The 18,415-nt window shown below is 53.3% G+C and overlaps 5 protein-coding genes across 5 annotated transcripts; 3 read left to right on the plus strand and 2 right to left on the minus strand.

Annotated features, from left to right (window-relative positions):
• Positions 1–213: 213 nt before the first annotated feature.
• On the plus strand, positions 214–4,876 carry MONBRDRAFT_17662 (uncharacterized protein; the record flags this gene model as incomplete). The annotated part of the gene is made up of 18 exons (XM_001743049.1): positions 214–344; positions 459–510; positions 658–698; positions 793–926; positions 1,079–1,150; positions 1,242–1,288; positions 1,414–1,539; positions 1,627–1,760; positions 1,898–2,085; positions 2,244–2,440; positions 2,560–2,619; positions 2,727–2,787; positions 2,945–3,111; positions 3,185–3,308; positions 3,430–3,644; positions 3,775–3,948; positions 4,033–4,403; positions 4,574–4,876. The coding sequence occupies 18 exons, from the start codon at positions 214–216 to the stop codon at positions 4,674–4,676; spliced, it is 2,397 nt and encodes a 798-aa protein (XP_001743101.1). The 3' UTR covers positions 4,677–4,876.
• On the minus strand, positions 4,864–6,971 carry MONBRDRAFT_31259 (uncharacterized protein; the record flags this gene model as incomplete). The annotated part of the gene is made up of 9 exons (XM_001743373.1): positions 4,864–5,124; positions 5,236–5,290; positions 5,544–5,708; positions 5,821–6,020; positions 6,125–6,231; positions 6,433–6,477; positions 6,591–6,639; positions 6,717–6,835; positions 6,924–6,971. 9 exons carry the CDS (start codon positions 6,969–6,971, stop codon positions 5,052–5,054), a joined length of 861 nt encoding a protein of 286 aa, XP_001743425.1. The 3' UTR covers positions 4,864–5,051.
• Positions 6,972–8,274: 1,303 nt separating this feature from the next.
• On the plus strand, positions 8,275–10,780 carry MONBRDRAFT_14272 (uncharacterized protein; the record flags this gene model as incomplete). Its single annotated transcript, XM_001743050.1, has 8 exons — positions 8,275–8,690; positions 8,814–8,906; positions 9,069–9,186; positions 9,313–9,412; positions 9,532–9,736; positions 9,839–10,195; positions 10,332–10,468; positions 10,590–10,780. The coding sequence occupies 8 exons, from the start codon at positions 8,275–8,277 to the stop codon at positions 10,778–10,780; spliced, it is 1,617 nt and encodes a 538-aa protein (XP_001743102.1).
• A 327-nt stretch (positions 10,781–11,107) lies between these two features.
• Positions 11,108–15,659, minus strand: MONBRDRAFT_5863 (uncharacterized protein; the record flags this gene model as incomplete). Its single annotated transcript, XM_001743374.1, has 15 exons — positions 11,108–11,404; positions 11,521–11,613; positions 11,715–11,912; positions 12,002–12,118; positions 12,235–12,306; positions 12,440–12,604; positions 12,985–13,313; positions 13,414–13,510; positions 13,658–14,015; positions 14,139–14,311; positions 14,453–14,602; positions 14,712–14,879; positions 14,995–15,096; positions 15,219–15,336; positions 15,517–15,659. 15 exons carry the CDS (start codon positions 15,657–15,659, stop codon positions 11,108–11,110), a joined length of 2,580 nt encoding a protein of 859 aa, XP_001743426.1.
• An 875-nt stretch (positions 15,660–16,534) lies between these two features.
• Positions 16,535–18,207, plus strand: MONBRDRAFT_31260 (uncharacterized protein). Its single transcript, XM_001743051.1, has 7 exons — positions 16,535–16,815; positions 16,984–17,093; positions 17,236–17,395; positions 17,524–17,574; positions 17,722–17,787; positions 17,879–17,947; positions 18,036–18,207. Exons 1-7 carry the CDS (start codon positions 16,804–16,806, stop codon positions 18,090–18,092), a joined length of 525 nt encoding a protein of 174 aa, XP_001743103.1. The 5' UTR covers positions 16,535–16,803; the 3' UTR covers positions 18,093–18,207.
• Positions 18,208–18,415: the final 208 nt, after the last annotated feature.

An 18,415-nucleotide genomic window follows, 5' to 3' on the forward strand; every position in this document is an offset into this window, starting at 1 on the left:
TTTTTTTAACTTTTTGTTGTTGTTGTTGTGTGTGAACAACAAGATTTGAAAGAAAAAAAGAAAACGAATTTGAGAGGGTGCGCAACGGCAGCCGCTATACGGCCGTGCGTCTTGCCCTGACTGCCCAGGTCGCTGTCATGGTACGTGGAGGCTATATCGCGAATATGGTCTGGCTTCGTGTACTGGCTGGCATTGCTGACCAATTACATCGCCATGCGGGTGCTGGTGCTGGGTTCTTGTTTGCTTTTACAGGCGCCGGGCGGCAAAAAGCTCGCCGACAATGTCAAGGTCATTGTGCGGTGCCGACCGCTAAACAAGAAGGAGGTCGCGGTCAGCGCAGCCGAGTTCGTTGACACTGCGCCCCTCTGCGTCAATCGGGCCAGATGTGCACGCGGTTGGTCCCGCGCGCTATGCTCATGGCTCGCCATCTCCCCTCTTGTCTCGTTTTTGCAATAAAGGGTTGTGACGGTGGAAGAACGCCGAGGTACCATCAGCGTTCGGGATCCAGAGGTAAGGCAAACGTGAAACCTTTCCGCTTACCATGTCCCTTTGGGTCCAATGTGCTTGGTACGCTGATTCAGATGCCGTCTGCCTCGCTCGCGTCATACCATTCCTCTCGTGTGCTTAATTTTGCCCGCTCCTCAGCAACCAGAGAAGGCGCCAAAGGTTTTCACCTTTGATCAAGTCTACGACCAAAAGTCAGAGCTGCGACTTGGCATGTGTCTGGCGTGTCGCCTATCCACCCACTGATTGACCCCTGCTTCCTGTCTGCGGGTGTGCTGTTGCCGATAGGTCACTGCAAACCACCGTGTACAAGGAGAGCGCAGAGAATATCATTGATGCTGTGCTCGAGGGTTTCAATGGCACCATCTTTGCCTACGGGCAAACAGGCACAGGCAAAACCTTCACCATGACCGGTGCGTCATGTTTCGGGGTCTAACGCCAAACCAACCCACCCAACCCAACCCAACCCCTTTTGAAACCTACTCGCTCCCGGCTTTTCCCTGGGGCAACGGCTACGACAGGCATGCCCACCCAAGAGGCCTCTTCACGGCTGACATGCCTGGCTGTGATGTAGGTGATGCGAGTTTACCTGGCATCGTGCCTCAGTCCTTTGAGCAAATTTTTAACACGATTACCAACAGTCAGGGTATGTTCTGACCAATGAGTCTGTCGCCTCGTTTCCCGCGTTCCTCGATATCTCTGTGCTGCCCGTGCTCTTACGAGCCTTGTTGATCCAGGCAAGCAATACTTGGTTCGCGCGTCCTATTTGGAGATTTACAACGAGGTGCGGCTCGGTGTCGAGCATGCTGTACTCTGCCTCTTGTCACGTTGCACCAAAGCGCGCCGCCTATTGCCTCCTCGGCCCCGCCCTTTGAACCCCTGATTTTCATGCCGGGGCCCAAATTCTAGGATGTGCGTGACTTGCTGTCGCGCGACCACACCCGCAAGTTGGCTGTGCGTGAAAACCCCGACACGGGTGTTTACGTTGAAGATCTGACGTCCATCGTTGTCAAAGGAACGAAAGAAATCACCAAGGTTCAAACCCGTCCTTCCAATGCACTCTTCTTCTTGCTACCACCCATGAGCTGTCCAAAAGGTTCATGTCGGTTGTGCGCGACACAGGTCATGAACGTCGGGCTCAAAAACCGCGTGGTTGGTGCCACCAACGCCAACGATCAGTCGTCGCGCTCTCACTCAATTTTTATGATTGATATCGAGTGCTCGGAGATTGATGAAGCCGGCGAGGCTCACTTACGGTAAGCTCAGTCCCCCTCCCTTTTTTTTTTTTTTTTTTTTTTTTTTTAAATTTACGCACCCACCTGGCCTGGCCAATGACATGGACTTGTTTAACCATTTTAACTCTTGGGCTGCCGTCATTTGCGTCGGTTTGCAGATCGGGTCGCCTGAATCTGGTTGATCTGGCTGGTTCTGAACGTCAATCCAAAACTGGTGCAGCTGGCGAGCGTCTCAAGGAAGGGGCCAAGATCAACCTTTCCCTGACGGCCTTGGGCCAGGTTATCAAGGCTCTGGTGGAATCCAAGTCTGGCGCCCACATCCCCTACCGAAACTCCTCGTTGACACGTCTCTTGCAGGCACGCCAATGCCATGGTGGAGCACCAATGACGGGAGAAAATAGAAAGAGAGAGGGATGGCAGGGAGCGGAAGAATGGACAGGAGACAGCAATGATTGGCCGAGTGGGTCAAGAGTGAGAAGTATGCCGCCCCCAGCTGCTATTGAGCCGGCTTATTTGAGTTTTGTGCGTGCCCATGGTGCACTTGGTTTGTGCAGGACTCCCTTGGCGGCAACTCCAAGACAATGATGGTCGCGACCATTGGACCGGCCGATAGCAACTTTAGTGAGACCATGAGCACCCTCGGCTACGCGCATCGTGCAAAGAGCATTAAAAACCGACCCAAAATCAACGAGGACCCCAAGGTGTGGAAAAGCTCGCGCTCGTCGTGATGGGCCATAGTGCATAACACAAGATTAAGCTTCAGGCCCGATGGGCGTGGTATATTTGAGCCCTTTCATGTATTAAGCGTCGCGCCGTTTAGGATGCTTTGTTGCGCGAGTATCAAGAAGAAATTCTTCGCCTGAAAGAACAGTTGGGCAAGGTGGGTTGGTACTACCTGTGTGTTCGGCGGTATTGACTGCTACGTTTGGCGGCTGAGGCATGGATTCGCTTTCTGTGACCCCTCTCTTTAACTGTCTGTCGTTTTAGGGAGGCAAGAAGCGCAGCGGCAAACGACGCAAGCCCCGAACCATCAAGTTTGATGCAAACGGTATTGCCGCCTCCTTGGGATATGCGCATAGCTTTGCTTTGACGGGCTTGATGCGTAATTGACGTGGCTCTGGCAGGGCCAGAGCTCTGCACGGCACACGGCCCTCGTTGAGGAACGATTGATCATGTGGTGCTCACATGCATGGTGATTGCAATAGGCCAAGAGATCCCCCCCGAAGAGGGTGAGGACCAGGAAGAGTCTGACGACGATGAGGGCAAGGATGGCGTTACCGATGAGGCTGAGCTTGCTCGCATCCGTGAAGAAGAATTGCGCAAGCTCGAAGAAGAAAAGGCCGCCATGATGGCAGACAACACGATGCTCGAGGCAAGTCAGACTCCTATCTGTGAGGATCCAGGTTCCCTGAGCACTCATGATACAGCAACCTCTGACTTTCTAGGAAACCAAGACGCAGCTGTTAGCGCAAATGAGTGCTCGCCAAGGCGAGATTCAACAAGAACAACGGCAAGCCGCTCAGTTGGCCTCGAAAATCAAGGCATTGGAGTCCAAGCTTCTGGTCGGCGGTGCGTTGAATTGCGTGATGCAGCCCCACTTTTAACCCGCCCCTTACCGACTTTGCCTCTATTCATCAGTGCATGGGTCGCTCCGTCTCAACTTACTCACATGGCATGAATCTGTTCTCAGGCAAGTCCATCGAGGAACATACCGCCGAGCAGGAGCGCCAGCTGCGTGCTCGACAGCGCCAGCTTCAAGAGCAGGCTGCACAAGCCGCGCAGCTGCAGGCCGAGCTGGAGGCGCGTCGTGAGCGCCGCGAAGCGGTCGAAGAGTCATACACCTCCTTGGAGAAGGAAGTGGAGCACAAAACCAAGAAGCTGGAGAAAGTTTTCCACAAGCTCAAGGTCTGTAGTGTCTGGCAGCAAAAGCCCGCTCTTTGGACTTTTTGATGTCCGTGCCCATGTCTCACCTTGTCACTTTCTATTCCCCTCCTCTTTTTCTGTCGTCTTTTCCCCACGTTGACAAACTTGCCAGGAAATTGAACAACGCATCAATGTCATGCATGAGCGCTTTGCTCATCAACGCGAGGAAGTGCAAATTCAAACAGAAGAGGCTCAAAAGCGACTGCGGCTTAAGCAACTGATCATTGAGCATTTCATTCCGCCAACTGAGGCTGACAAGCTGCGCCGCCGAGCCTTTTTTGATGAGGTGGGCGTCATGTCTACAACTTTGGGGCAGGCAAATTCGAGCCGTTGGCTCATGTCATTGCTGTTGCATCATGCTTCGACATAGGCTGCGGGAACCTGGGCCCTGCGCCCCATCACCGAGACGGATGACTTGGAGAGCACCGTCACACGAGATCGGCCAAAAAGCGCCTTTGCATCCCGCAACCGTGCCATCACCGTCTTTGCTCAAATGCAAGCGGCTGTGGACACCAACCCGCGCTACAAAGCAGATAATATCATGGCTGTCGAGCTGGACATGCCAGAGCGAACCACCATGGATTACTCTGGTCCTTCGGTGAGTGCGCGTGCACAAGAGGCGCTCGACGCCGCACTGCGTGATGAGGGGGACGTGGTCATTGGCCAATCGACGGATGACTTTATCGATGAGATCATTCGTAAAAAGCGTCGGGAAGAGAAAATGGCTAGCAAACGCCAACGGTCAGTCCCTTGCCTCGTCAGAGCCATGCACATGTGTACAAACTGGCCTGCACATGATCCTCGCTTAGGAACTCACTCTTTGTTTGTTTGTTTGTTTGTTTTTTTGTTTGTTTTCTCCTTTTGGTCTTTTGTTGTTACTTATTGGTTCGGGTCGCTCGCGCACGTCTCAGACCTGGTACTGCTAAAGGGCCCAAAAGAACGGGGACCGGACGCTCAAATGGACCTGCAGAAGAGTTTCCCTCTCGTCGGGGCTTGGTCAAAGAACGAGCATAGCCGTATTACATACACTTCGACGTCTGCACGCCGGGCGTGCGCTGCCTTGAATGCCATCGACCTGGTTTACCTGGCTCATGTTTTCTTGATCACTGGATTATCTTTAATAACGAGTGCGTGGTTTTTTTTTGGAGGGGAGGTGGCTGACTCACCTCATGTCGAGAATTACTGACAGTAAAAAAAAATTAAGACAGTTTTTGATTGTTGGAAGCTATTATGCAAACAAAAACCTTGTTGATGATGATTATCAAGAAGCATTTGAGGACAACGAATCAGGACGAAATGGAAGCATCGCAGATGTTCGGCCAGTACAGGCAAGGAAAAAACGAAAAACAGACACAGAAGTTGAACGACGTTCGAATGATACTCTTGGCACTACAGCCCAGAATACACGGGCCTTTTGATCTGATTCTTCTCGATCAAACGAGCGCTCTCGTCATGGCGGTGCCTAAGTTGATATGCCCAACGCAAAAAGAACACGTGAGCCAACATCTCAGAAGCGAAGGGATCTTAGTTTTTTTTGGGTGAGGGGGAGGGGGTAACCAGCAATCACACGCACCGAGAGTACGTCTTGTAGCGACGGTAGACGATCATGGCCACGACGGCCACGCCAGCTACGATACAAACATAGGTTATTTGATGAGCCGTAATCAGGGGTGTCAGCAGTGAAACTCTTCAGGGTGTTTGGGTACATGTGATGTGTGGTCGGGTCATGACTCGGGGATCAGTGCGGAAAAGGATCAACAGAAAGATTCTGATGCATGTCTAAGTATTTTTCGCGAAATCATCACGCCCCAAGGGAAGCATGACCTTTCTCCACAACACGCCATAAAATTGGCTGATGGGATCAACACAAAAGCTGCTTACCTAGACAGCTGCAGACGATGATGGCAATCAGACGTTGTGTAAACTCGCAGCTTTTGCTTGTGGCCCGGAACATGCTAGGGCAAGTCTTGGGGACCGTGGAACGCTGGGGGCAGTATTTGCCTTCAGGGCACGGCTTGATTGTGTGACCATCCGGACAATAAAAGCCTATGGTAAAATCAGCTTCGGTCAGAAACCAGAGCGGCGGGCGGCGGCGGGCGGCGGCGGCGGGTTCATGTACAAGTGAAGTCAAAAAAAAATGACATCAAACACCACCAACCTGCAGGGCAGACGTCGCAAACTTTCTGACCACGTTCCGTTTGATAGGTTCCACTCTCACACTGCTGGCAGTGATCTTGGCCCGCTTCGCTTTGATAGGCGCCAGGGGCGCACAGCGTGCAAGAATATGATCCGCTAAAAGATGAGAAGGAACCCGGCTCACAGGGGTTGCACTGGTCACAATATGCTTCGCCGTTCGCACTGTAGGAGGCAGGCAGATTATAAGAAAGCACGCAGAGAGGAAGTTGACTGGGAAGGGGAAGAGGAGCGCGGCGAATGACAACAAGGAAGGGATCAGGACTCACAGTGACTTGTTGTGGCACGCATGACCAATGGGGCATAGCTTCGGACAATTGCGGAGCGTTGCGTTCCAAAAGTACCCAAGTCCACAAAGTGTGCACGAGCTGCCAGTCTACAAAGAGATGAGGTAAGGCCATGGGGAGCCGAGAAAGTGTGAGCCTGCTGTCGATGGCGCTGGCTTTGACCGTCTCGGGAACGGAAGTGTTCATGCCGTGATGGCAGCTCGAAACATAAAGAACCAAAGTTCTCACCGTGGAGTTCATGCCAGGAGAGCATGATTCGCACTCGGATTGAACCTGATTGGCAATCCAACCTGGGTGCTTCTGTAAACATTGAACACAAAAGCCACCAGTCTCGCCTAGCAATGTATATCATAATGTTCACCAGACCATATGGAGACATGTGAGTTCTTCATCTAGTGTTTGGTTGTTGTCTCAAGCCTTACGAGGCGGGTTGAAACAGGCAGCTGACCTGGAGAGGACACTTCGCCTCGACTGCATCTTTGGCAACTTGCTGCCGTCTACCAAAGCGGCGAGCAACAAATCATGAACACATGTGGTGTGCTTTGAGCGTTGGAGGGTGAAATGAGTGACTAACCGCATCTGGCTCATAACCATCAGCACAAAACTCGCAGGCCGTGGCGTTGCCGTTGCTGAATTTTCCACGAGGACAACGCGTACAGTAGGTTGCCTGAGTACCACCAGGCGGTACATAGCCTATTCATCGCGAGCCAAATGTATGTGAGGCAACAGGCGAGCAGGATGGTTTTTATTGGATTTTTTTTTATTTGATTGTGGGACACACCTTGGCCGTTTTTGGCTTCACGACAGCTTCCTGGTGCACACTGCCCATTTCCGGTACAGTTGACGGCCGCTACATGAAGAAACGGTGATGAGGGCATGGCCAATGACACGGCAGAAGAAAGCCACGCAAAGCTCGATTCAGTTTGTGACGATGAAAGAAGCTTGACAACTTACATTGATTGGAAAAAGTTCCACCAGGGCAAATGGCACAGGGCATTGAAGTCGTGGTCCAAGCCGGGGTTGTCATCATGGTCGAGGTCGTCGAGATAGAGGTCGTACTGGTCGTGGAGGTCGTCGAGGATGCCTCCAATGGATCAGGCATGCGTGAGTCGGCGTTGACATGGCCATCATCTTGGTGTAAATAAAGGTGGTCCAGAGAAAGGGCCAAGGAAAAAGGGCATCAAGACGAGTGTCACGGCACGTCCAAGTATGCAGGAGGACGAGGCGGCAGGGCAGGGCAAGTCGGTGAGCCAACATGGAGCGGAGGAAGGGCAATCATGATGCTAGGTTTAAGGCCCAGCAACTGAAGAAGGAAAATGGCAAGTGCAGAGCCCAAGAGGCACAGCAACCACCACGAGGAGGGGTGGGGCCAAAGCCTCGTGGTGCTCAGCGATTGCCGCAAGGGTTCAATCCCAAAATCACCGAGCAAGAGGGTCAAAAAAAAAAAAAAAAAAAAACACTTGTGGGGAAACTGACCTATAACGGCAGCGCCAGCGCCTGCATCGAGAAGCACGGAGAGGAAGACCAGGTTGGCACCCAGCAGGATCCAAAACCACCTCTGCTGCTTTGCCTGTGCCCTGGATGACTGCAGGTCAGCAGTACGCCGCCACTGGCTCGCACTGCTTGACCTGACTGCCATTGCGACCCTTGTCAGCCACAAAAAATCTCTTTTGTGTGTGTGTGTGTGTGTGTGATCTCCACACACACACAACGGCACAATGGCAAAGCAAGCCAAAAGTCAAGCAAAAGGAAACTGCACCTCTTTCTCTTGGTCGCCTTGTTCCTGCTTGTTGTTGCTTGTTGTTGGATCATTCATTACATGTGTTCGCTCCAAGAAAACGCACACACACACACACACACACACACACACACACACACACACACACACACACACTTGACGATGATTTTCCACTGCCACTGGTCAAATTGCCAATAGGTGAACGTGTGGTTTTTGGGGCTGTTTTGATACAAGTTTAATGCGTGACAGACTCGAATCTAAAGTTGAACAACGTTTAAAAAAGGAGGGGTCTGCTCTGCTGAAATTTTCACCACTCTTTTTTTTTTTTTTTGTGAGCTGCTTGTGACTGACTCTGGCCGGACGCGACCCGGACGTGCTCTCTCACCCCAGTGCCATGTCTGAGTTCTCCTCTGATGCTGCGGCGCCATGGGCCACCACCGAGGGGTCCAGTGAATCCTGGGCCGACTCTCCCTTTCCGGCCCTCGAGGACCAGCAACAAGCAAGCGCCACCACGGACTCGGGCGCCAAGAAAACTGCCCAAGCAGACAAGGAAGCCGGAGAGAACAAGGGCCTGGACAAGCTAGCCGCGGACCTGGGCGACGCCCTGGACACGGACAAGGAGAGCAAATCTGCCGAGGCCGCGGAGACTGCCAAGGATGCGCCACCGGCGGCTGCTCCGTCTTTCTCCAGCAAGCTCTTGATCGATGTCGAGGGCGTCGACCTTGACATTCAGCGCTCAGACAAGTCCTCCCCACTCTACTCGGCACTCACCTTTGAAGATGTCGGCAAGCAACCCGATACCCTTCCCATGTAGGCTCGACCACTCGTCTGACTAGTGCTCAATACCCCAATCGTCATATTGCCCAGACTTGCCCACACCAGTCAGACTCAATGATTATTGGCTTGCGCTCAACGTTGCGTTGCGTTTTCCAGCCGCGAGCAGGTGTTGATCAACTGTTATGCCAAGGGCTTCAAGCAGCCCTCCAAGATTCAGTCTGCAGCTCTCCCCATCCTCCTGCGCAATTCGTACGTGTACTTGTTGCTCTTACTCACCCCGAAATTTTGCCTTCAAGTCGCTGACAACCCAAGGAGAGGTGGTCACCGCTCATCATCTGCGCTTGGTTTTGTTCTTGGTTTCTATTGTTGTTGGTGGTGGTGGTGGTTGTTTTTTTTTTCTCAACTGAATAGCCCGGAACTGGGTCGGCCCGAGAACCTCATTTTCCAATCACAGGCTGGTACTGGCAAGACAGCTGCATTTTCCCTCAACCTTCTCACCCGCTGTGATCCCAGCATCAAACTGCCCCAGGTCGGTCCCGGTGCCCTGCTGGGTGCCCTGCTGCACTCCGCCCTCATCAACTGCACGGACCTGCTATTTTGACAAACACTTGCATTTAAATAACCGACAAACCTCGCCTTGCATCCGTTTATCTAGGCCATCTACACAGCGCCAACCTTTTTACTGTGCCAACAAACACTCAAGACCATTGATGAATTGGCCCAAGATACGGGTGCGACCCGCCTAAACACTTTTAGTACCTGTAGCCGGCCTCTGCAAACACGCGCACTCAACCTTTGTTCATCTGATGATGTCCAACCGATACGATCACAGGTCTGGAAACGGCCTTTACGTACGGCGTAGCCGACTTGCCAGATGGTACGACCGCACCCAACTTCACAAAGGGCAAGATCACGCAGCAGATCGTCGTGGGCACGCTGGGCCGTTTGGCCAACCAAGCTGTCGGTGCTCCTCGCAACCGACAATTCGACTTCAAAAACATCAAGTACTTTGTCATCGACGAGGCTGACGACCTTCTGGCCAAACCTAATAGTCGCGCTGACATTGACAAAATTATGGGGTATATCGCCGTTCCTGCCAGTCGCCATTTCTCCGTGTGGTCTGCGGAGCCTGGACTATTTCCTCATCCCCCCCTCTCCTGCCCCTCCCATTTTGTTTGTAGCAAACTTGACAAGAATGTCCAGGTCATCTTGCTCTCGGCCACTTTTGAGGAAGGCGTCATGGAGTTTGCTCTCAAGACGGCGCCCGAACCGCGTGCCGTTATTACTCTTCCCATCAAGGAGGTTACTTTGGACAACGTCAAGCAGCTTTACATCCAGTGCCGTAATGACGATGAAAAGTTCCGGGCTCTTTGCGAAATTTACGAAGCCGTCAACGTTGGTCAGACGGTCATCTTTGTCAAGGAACGTGGGGTGGCTTTTGACCTGGCAAAGCGCCTCATGGCCGAGCGATTCACCGTGGAGGTACTTGTTGGTGGAAAAGATATGAACAAGCAGCAGCAAGATGCCGTGCTCACTCGGTAAGTCCTCTCACATACTCTCTTCAACCCAACGCCGTCCTGACGGGTGCTTTTGCAAGGTCTTTTGGGCGCCTGTGAGGCTTACGGTGGTGTCTCGTGGCTGCTTCCTCACCCCTCATCGGCTTGGGCAATGCAGCTTCCGTCGTGGCGAGAGCAAGGTCTTGATTACCACTGATATCCTGGCTCGCGGTATTGATGTTCCCCAAGTGTCGCTTGTGGTCAACTTCAACCTGCCCGTAGATATGGATGAGAAACAACATCGCCTCTCCATCAGTATGTCGCGATTTATGCCTGAAGCATGCGGCGGTCCCTGTCGTGGGGCCCGGCCCGTCTGTTCCCCACGAGTGTTTTACAATTTGGCTGCCTGACCACACGTGCCGCTTGCCTGTGCCAGGTTTTGAAAAATATGCGCACCGCATTGGGCGCGCGGGTCGCTTCGGCAAAAAGGGAACGGCCATCACCATGGTGCTGCCTCAGGAAGAGCAGCAAATCAAACTGATTGAGCAGCACTATAGCCACCCCATTGAACTCGTCAACGTCTTTTCTGATGAGTTTGCGGAAGCCGCCAAAGACGCAGAGAATTAATTGATCGTGCTTGTGTCTGTGCCTGTGTTGGTGAGCAGACTTTGGTGGATGAAAAGGCGGGCACCACAAGATCATGTTCAGTCAGGGTTGCAATTGCGACTCCTTCATCAAGACCTTCAGAAGCAGGACGGCAACAACACAGGTGTCGCTGTACGACATGCCATTTAGAGCCAGGTTTAAGTCATCGTGTTGTGTATTCGAGGATTAAAGTGCGTCGCAGTGACCGGACAGATTTCTGGATTTTGACCGCACGATAAGCAGGTCACAATGCCGTTTGGGTATCTGCATGCACGGCCACACCCAAGTGAGCATGTCTCGAGTTGGGGGTCATGCCATCAAGGGCACCACGTACCGAACAAAGGGCGGGCATTCGGGCACGTCAAAATCCCCAGACGGAAGTGCCGCAAGCGGTCGCTTGCATTTTCGGCACTTGGCGGTCGGCGGTAGAAACACGCGCAGGCTTTCCAGCTGAGCGAGGTGACTTTCCACCTGAATGGCTTCGCTGGCCACGAGACCTTTCTTCACTTGGATGAGCGCCTGGTGATGGACGTCGCGCTGGATCGACCGTCGCAAAAACTGCTCGATGACCTTGAATGACCAATCATCAGGCAACAAGTGCAAAACCTACAACCGAGCATGGGCCACGACACGAGCGGATCATTTCGACGGGCAAGTTGGGACGTACAGGCACTTCAACGCCCCAAAACGGCAGTTGGGCAGTGTAACAAATACCAACATACCTCGGCAATATCCAGATCAGAGAGGTGACTATTGAGAAGAGCCAAGGCCTCGTGATCGTTGCGTGGTTTGCCTGGTGGCGGCTCAATGTAGACCTGCACACATTGTGCCACCCAACAATGCAAGCGCAATCGTGAGCGTTGAGAAAGCAGGCGCCAAGGGCGAGGCAGGCCGGGACCAGATCAAAAACGCATACCTTGAACAACATTAGTGAAACATGCTGCCGCTCACGTCGAGTGGTGCCCACGGCCATGATGTGACAATATTCACGGGCCATCCCATGGTCCTCGAGCTTGTATACAATCAAATCCAAAGCTTCCTTATGGCGACCCGCACGGCCCAAGGCGATAGCCTTTTCGGCATACAGGGCCGTAGCCTCGAGGTCATGCAGCAACTATCGGCCGTGCAAAGTACGACAGAACACAGCGTCAATAAGCAATACTGCTGGTCACATACAGGCTGGAGTAATGTGCCCAAGCCTACCAGGTCAATGCTGTACTGCTGACTCGTCTTGAGCACATTGCGAAGACGAAGGCGCAGGGTTTCCAGCTCAGCCACAAGCTCATCCGCATCCTCGCCTTTGCTGCGGCGATTTTCAACCTAAGAGCCATGCTCAGCAATGAGTAGACTCAAGTGAAGCAAGATGCCGTCCTCGCTTTGCCTAGACACCCAGACACCCAACGACTTGACCCAAACGCAAGCCTGGCACAACGCACCCGCCGCTGAACGCGCTGAATGGCGTCAACCAGATTCCGCGCCAGCATGGTGTGATACTCGGCCCGATGCGTCTAAATGCGGGCACAGCGCCAAGCCAAGCAAGGCATTGATGTAAAGGCTGGAAAACTGTCACTCATCACACAAAGGAGCGCCGAGGGAAGGAAACAGGATCACAGGCTCGTCCTGCCAGCAAAGCGCGCCTACCTTGGCCTCAAACACCAGCCACTCGAGATAAAGCAACATGGCATCGCGGTGGGGCTGAAGGGTTTTGAGGATCGTGGCTGGCTCGAAAAGCTCCACGCTTTCCTTGACAGCACGCTTGGTGATGATGTGAATAGCTTGAGGCGTTCGCTTCAAGAGCCACTCAAGCTGTTCCAGCAAGAACGTGCGTAGATCGAGGCGCGCGTCTGTATGTTGAATCAGAAATTGTACAATCACTTCTGGACCGGGATAAGTAGGATCCAATGGAGTGGGCGATAGCTCAAGCCTATTCAGAAAAGAGTCGCCGTGGGTCAAAAAGGGTGAGTGCGTGTGCACAGCCGTGCACGAATCGAACCACGCGAGTGCGGCTTCGTGGGTATCGCGTGCGCACTTTTTCCAAACATCAAGTGCCTTTTGCACCATGCCTTCACGTGCAAATAGCGAGGCCATGGCCTAACATGTGAAGAGAAGGTTTTTGGAGATGCGCCTATGTGAGAGTATTGCATGCAAACTTGTTGTTGCCCATCGTCAAAAAAGGCTGTACTCACGTGAAGACGGTTCAGATCCTCCATGCGCTTAGCACAAACGGAAAGGTTGCACATGGTGTCGCCCCGCGCGACCCACTGAGAAAGCTTATCAGCCGACAGAACGGCATAGCACAGGGCTACAGCCGTATCGGCGCTCATCTGTGCATCACGGCTGGGCGACGAGAAACCGTGCGGTGTGAGGCTCTGGACTACCCGGCCTTCCTTAAGCTCTGCTATGGCAAAAGAGACGTTTTCTGCGGCGCGTGCGTGTGCGTACCCGTCACAATAGCGCCGTGCCTCGAGAAGGTAGTCGGCCATGGTCTCGAGAGCCCGGCGATCTGCCATGTCAACTGGTTGGGAGATGAGCAAGATGGGTGAGCGGAGATGGGTACCACATGCATGTCAGGTCTGCAAGGACATGCCAGGCTCTAAGCCGATCAGTTTGCTTACTCTTGCTGCTCTCGGCAACTGTCAGACCGATGGACCTGGGATACTCGGTGACTTCCTCTGGCTCCTGCACTTGGAGGGATGGAAATAGCAAGAGCACCTGTGGAGATTGATGTGCAGAATGCAAGGAATATAAGAGCAAAAAGCTTGATAAAGGGCAGCTTGACAAAAAATAGCCCATCAATAGAAATGTGAGCTGAGCTTATGATGGGCAAAATTGCACTTCGATCCGTCAAAACAGCCTTACATCAGCTGGATCCACCCCAGCGCTCAGCAATAAATTCAGGGCATCAGCAAGCTGGCCGTCTTTCAAAAGCGTGTAGCCTGCTTGTTCCTGAACAGCGCGAATCTTGTCTAGGTCAGCCTCGAGTTGTGCTGGTGCGGTCGTGGCAGCGTCTTCCTCATGCCCAAACGTGACTTCGGCCAGATCCAGTGCTTCTTTGACCCGTCCGTCCTGTAGCAGATCGGCAATCTGCGTCTCAAAGGTGGAGAGGGCCAGAATGGAGACAGATTTGGTGGTGGTGGCCAACACGACGCCGTTGCGATTTTGCAGGATGATACACTCATCGCAGTTCATGTTTTGCACGTGGTCTGATGTCAAAATGCTAAAAGGTGATCAGCAACAGAAGGGCATCAACAACAACCCGTCGAGGGCAACAGTGTGAGCGGTTTGGATGGCTATTATGTCATTGGGAGGAGCAAGGGGTTTTGGTCCACCTTTGACACACCTGTGCACGTTGAGAAAGGCGTAGGCCTGATTAAGAGAAATGATGTAGGGGTATTGGAACGCAATGAGGTCGGGATGATCGACGAAGCGGATGGGGGCCGTGCCGGAGGGCTGCCCATCTTTGTTCACTTGAATGGCCAGGCTCTCTCCCTCTGTCACCACCGCCAACAGGAACTGTCGCCAATGAAAAGGGATTGCAATGCAACGAATGAGAGGGGTGAGCAGAAACCAGCACCCACGCATACTTCAATGGTAGACAGGTAAGGGAGGAAGGAAGAAAAGGTATGGGCTATTGAAAATGTTGGGTTCACTCACGCAGTCGTTCTGCGACCAGGTGATGATGGGACGTTTATCCTCATACGGAACCAGTGGCAGCTTTTCCTCACGGCTCATCGAGTAGACATGGTAAAATCCACCGTGAGCCAGAAGAAACTGGTCCCCATACCGCTCAATGCATTGCAATTTCTGCGGATGAAGTTGGGGTGGGGCAGACACGGTGATCGCATCAGCGTCAAGGTCGGCATTGAATCGGGCACAGGCGTGTGGGCTGTGAGAAGAGATGAATCGCACGTACGGGGGGAAGATTGCGGCTCTCTTTGCGATCATAATCGGGCATGAGATTGTTGCCCGACAAGGTGAGGTGGGTGGCGGCCGAGGCCTTGCTACCATTGGGCCGCACGCACGACAAGTGCAGGTTGCCATCCAGCGCGGGGCTGCGGTCAATGACCATGCGTTCAATGCCCTGAAGTCACGCAGCCATGAAAATAAGATGTGACTGGCCAGGATGTTGCTAGCAGAAGCGACAACGACGGCCCAACTGGCTACGCTGTTGGCCGGTCAGCGACGACCAAGCTCACCTTGCCATAAGGCCGATCCATCATGACCTTGAGGCTGTGCATGTGCAGCAGCCATACTTGACCCTGTGTGACGGCCAGGAGCTTTTCGGCACCTGGAGCCACCTGCAGATCGGGGGACCAGCCATGATGTATATGCGTCGGTCAGTCGGGCTTCCAAAAGAGAGGCACAAAAAAAAAAAGCCATAGCAGCCTCGCATCTCGATTTGACTCGACACCCGACACACCTGAAGTTGTACAATAGGCTGTGATGGCACCAGGGTTTGACTGCCAATGACATCGCATTGATAAGTCTTGCGTCCAGTGACGGAAGTGATGACACGGAGAGCATATTGGACAATTACGCTAGTTGCAGAACAAGCGGCATGGTGAGCTTGAGATTGTGACACCATGACGCCCCAGCATGTCCCTCAAGCCTCAAGCAGACAGCCTCAAGCATCACTGTGCGGCTGAGGCCAAGCAGTACAAGGCACGCAAACCAGGCCACTGAATTGACTTGAGCAAGAACTTGTCCCCGCCTCTTACCCGTCGTTGGTGCCGATCCAGATGTACTTGTTGTCGTATTGCTCGATGCTGGCAATCAAGGTCGTGGCGCGCTTCTTGTTGACAAACCGTGAAATGATCTTCACCTGGGAGTAGGCACGCAACTGGCCTCCCACGTGCGACATGACGTGGGGTTTCAGGGGTCAGAGCCAGCAAGCGGTAGTGGCGGAAGTGACCGCAAGGTGGCGGCCAATGACCGTGAAGGAATCAGCACGGGTTCGGGCACTCGCCCGGCAGCGGGTTCTCTTGCGTTGCCAGGCTGGCTCGCCAATACGCAGGTACACCCACACACCCACAACGACCAGCGTGCGATCACCCGAGCCCTTCTCACGCTGGCAAAGGCAATCTAAAGTATCGTGGACAAACGCCGGCCCCTTGTTCGAGGCTCAGGCCAACAAGCACGGCTCGTGCAGGCTCACTGGAGGAAAACAGTCCACCACTAGTCGCATCGGCAGACCAAGTATGAAGACTGCTCCAGCTTGCCTAGAACCCCACCGCCTTGGCCAATCTCGCCAGCACCTCACAGCTGGGCGCCCCACACTGAGCCAGCAAGGCGCAGGACAGGTGTGTGGCGCTCAGGTTTCAGCCAAAATTCGCGTTTGAGCGCTCAAATGATGCTGTTGATGGTGAAGGGGCATATACTACAATAAGTTTGATATCTACACCACTTTATACCACTAGGTGTATATTGTCATCTGCAACTTCCTCTCTTTTTACTGCACCTCCTCTCGAGCTGCCCACCAAAACATCGGCGAGAACAGGCCCTCAAATTGTCACGATGTGTGTCTGTCCAAGAGCTGAACTAGCAGTTGACAACAGCTGGTCCGTAAAAAAAAGTTGTCTCTTGAACAACGAGAAGAGAGAACACAGTTGCGAGCTGCCCTGAGAGTGTGTGTGTGTGTGTGGAGGAGCTTGGATTGAGTTCAGTTCAGTGCTTCTCATCCAGTCGTCGCCCTGGTCGGGGCTCTTGATTGCAGCGTCGTCCTTCTCTCGTTTCCTCCTGACTAGGTGTATATCGAAGGCGTGCGCGTTAGCGTTTACCCTCTGACCCGAAACCACGGCGTTGGCCGTGGGAAGAAACGGCACCACACTGCCCGAGAATCGACGTTCGAGCCTCAGATCTGACCCGCGAGGTCCTGTTGAGGGACAAGCTGGACGTGCCGTGTCCAAGGCACCGTCTTGTTTGTGCTCTGGACCACCAGTTGTTGTCCTGCTTGATACCTTGTACACCGTGACGGGCCTCCCAACACTAACCTTGCGTCCGAAACCATGTTTTTCACGGTATACTCCTGGATTCCGATGCCCTTCCAATTCGCGTGACAGCCATTCTCTGGCTTTGTGGCTCCGTGCCAGATCGCTAGACATGGCTTGCGAGTTGGTTTCACTTTGTCGCTAAGCTTTTGCTCACAACGTTGATGTTCGACCGCGCATATCTTGTCGGCTGAACAGGAAACATTGACGCACGATGTGCTCCTGCATCCGCGATTCCTGGACCAAAACCTTGAGGCCATCCTCAAAACCCAACTCTACAGCGAAGTCGAGTGCAAAGTGCATCGCAGGTTGGTGCACCAGCACTCTTCGTTTCTAGAAGTCACCTGCCGCATTCAGCGCAGGTGGTGGGGGGAAGAGGTGCTCCGGCATCTCTTCAGAGCGGTCCGGACTTTAAGGACTGATGAAACACCTCTTGGTGTGACTGTGTAGTCATGGCTACGTGCTGGCCGTCATCAAGATTGATCGCATCTCAGAGGGCCGAATTCTGTTCAACCGCGGCGAGATTCTTTTCAACGTCACATACACCGCCGTCATTTTGCGGCCCGTGCCCAAACAAGTCATTGATACCATGGTGACAAGTGTCAACAACGTGCGTTGACTCGGCTGCCTGGTGACTGCCCAGCACAACCTGCACCCTTCACCTCACTATCGCTCGATCTGATTGCGCGCGGGAATCCTGACAAATGCATCCTCGATGCCGGTGTTGACAACTTGTAGCGGGGCATTTTCGTTTCCATTGGTCCCTTGACCGCATTTGTGTCAAACAGCGTATGTCAGCCCTCGACTTTCCTGCCATTGCGTTCTGCCCGGCTTTCTTGACCTCACGATATGCAACGTACTTGTTTTATCCTCTGCCCCGCTGGTTTTCGTCTCATGTTTGTTTGTTTTTTTTTGGGGGGGGGATGTGAACCGCAGTGGATCCCTGACATGACGTTTGATTCTGATGCGAATCCCCCTCGCTACATCTCCGCCAAAGACGGGGTAGGCAGAGCTCCCCTTCCATAGCGGGGGCGTTGCCCGCATGAACACTGGCGAACACTGACACGACCTGCGCCTGGCGGGCATTCCACAGATCACAATCGAACCAAACGACGGAGTGCGTGTCAAGATTATTGCTGTGCGCATTGCTGCACAAGACATTGTACGTGAAGCCCTTGCACCTGTCTTTGCTCCTTCAGGGCGCCTGCTGTTGCGACTGTGCTCATGCGAACACGCTGTTTGAATCATAGTTTATCACCGCCTCCCTGACGGGTGACTATCTGGGCCCCTCTGATGCACGAGTATAGCCCTGCACCCCGTAAATGTGCGCGTGGCACTCGTAAACTCTGGAAGCTGCCGCGATGGAATGAGCTGCGTTGAGTTGGCCCTGCCGCTGCTGGGCTGGGGTCAACTTGTTTCCTCTTTTCACTCTATTCCCTCTCTTTGCCTTGAACCCTCGTTGCATAAAAGTGCGCGCGTGCTTTTGCAATTGGTGCTGCTTCAAACCCCCGCTTACCGGCCGCCCTGCCCGTCTCATATCAGAGTGGGACGGGAAAACCCCCCTTTTCCCAACAACAGAAGAAAAATTGAGTTTGATCATCCTTTCCTTTGTTTGAAAAAAGATGACAAT

This window comes from Monosiga brevicollis, genomic scaffold (genome assembly GCF_000002865.3).
Source record: "Monosiga brevicollis MX1 MONBRscaffold_3 genomic scaffold, whole genome shotgun sequence".
In the NCBI taxonomy this organism is placed as follows: Eukaryota; class Choanoflagellata; order Craspedida; family Salpingoecidae; genus Monosiga; species Monosiga brevicollis.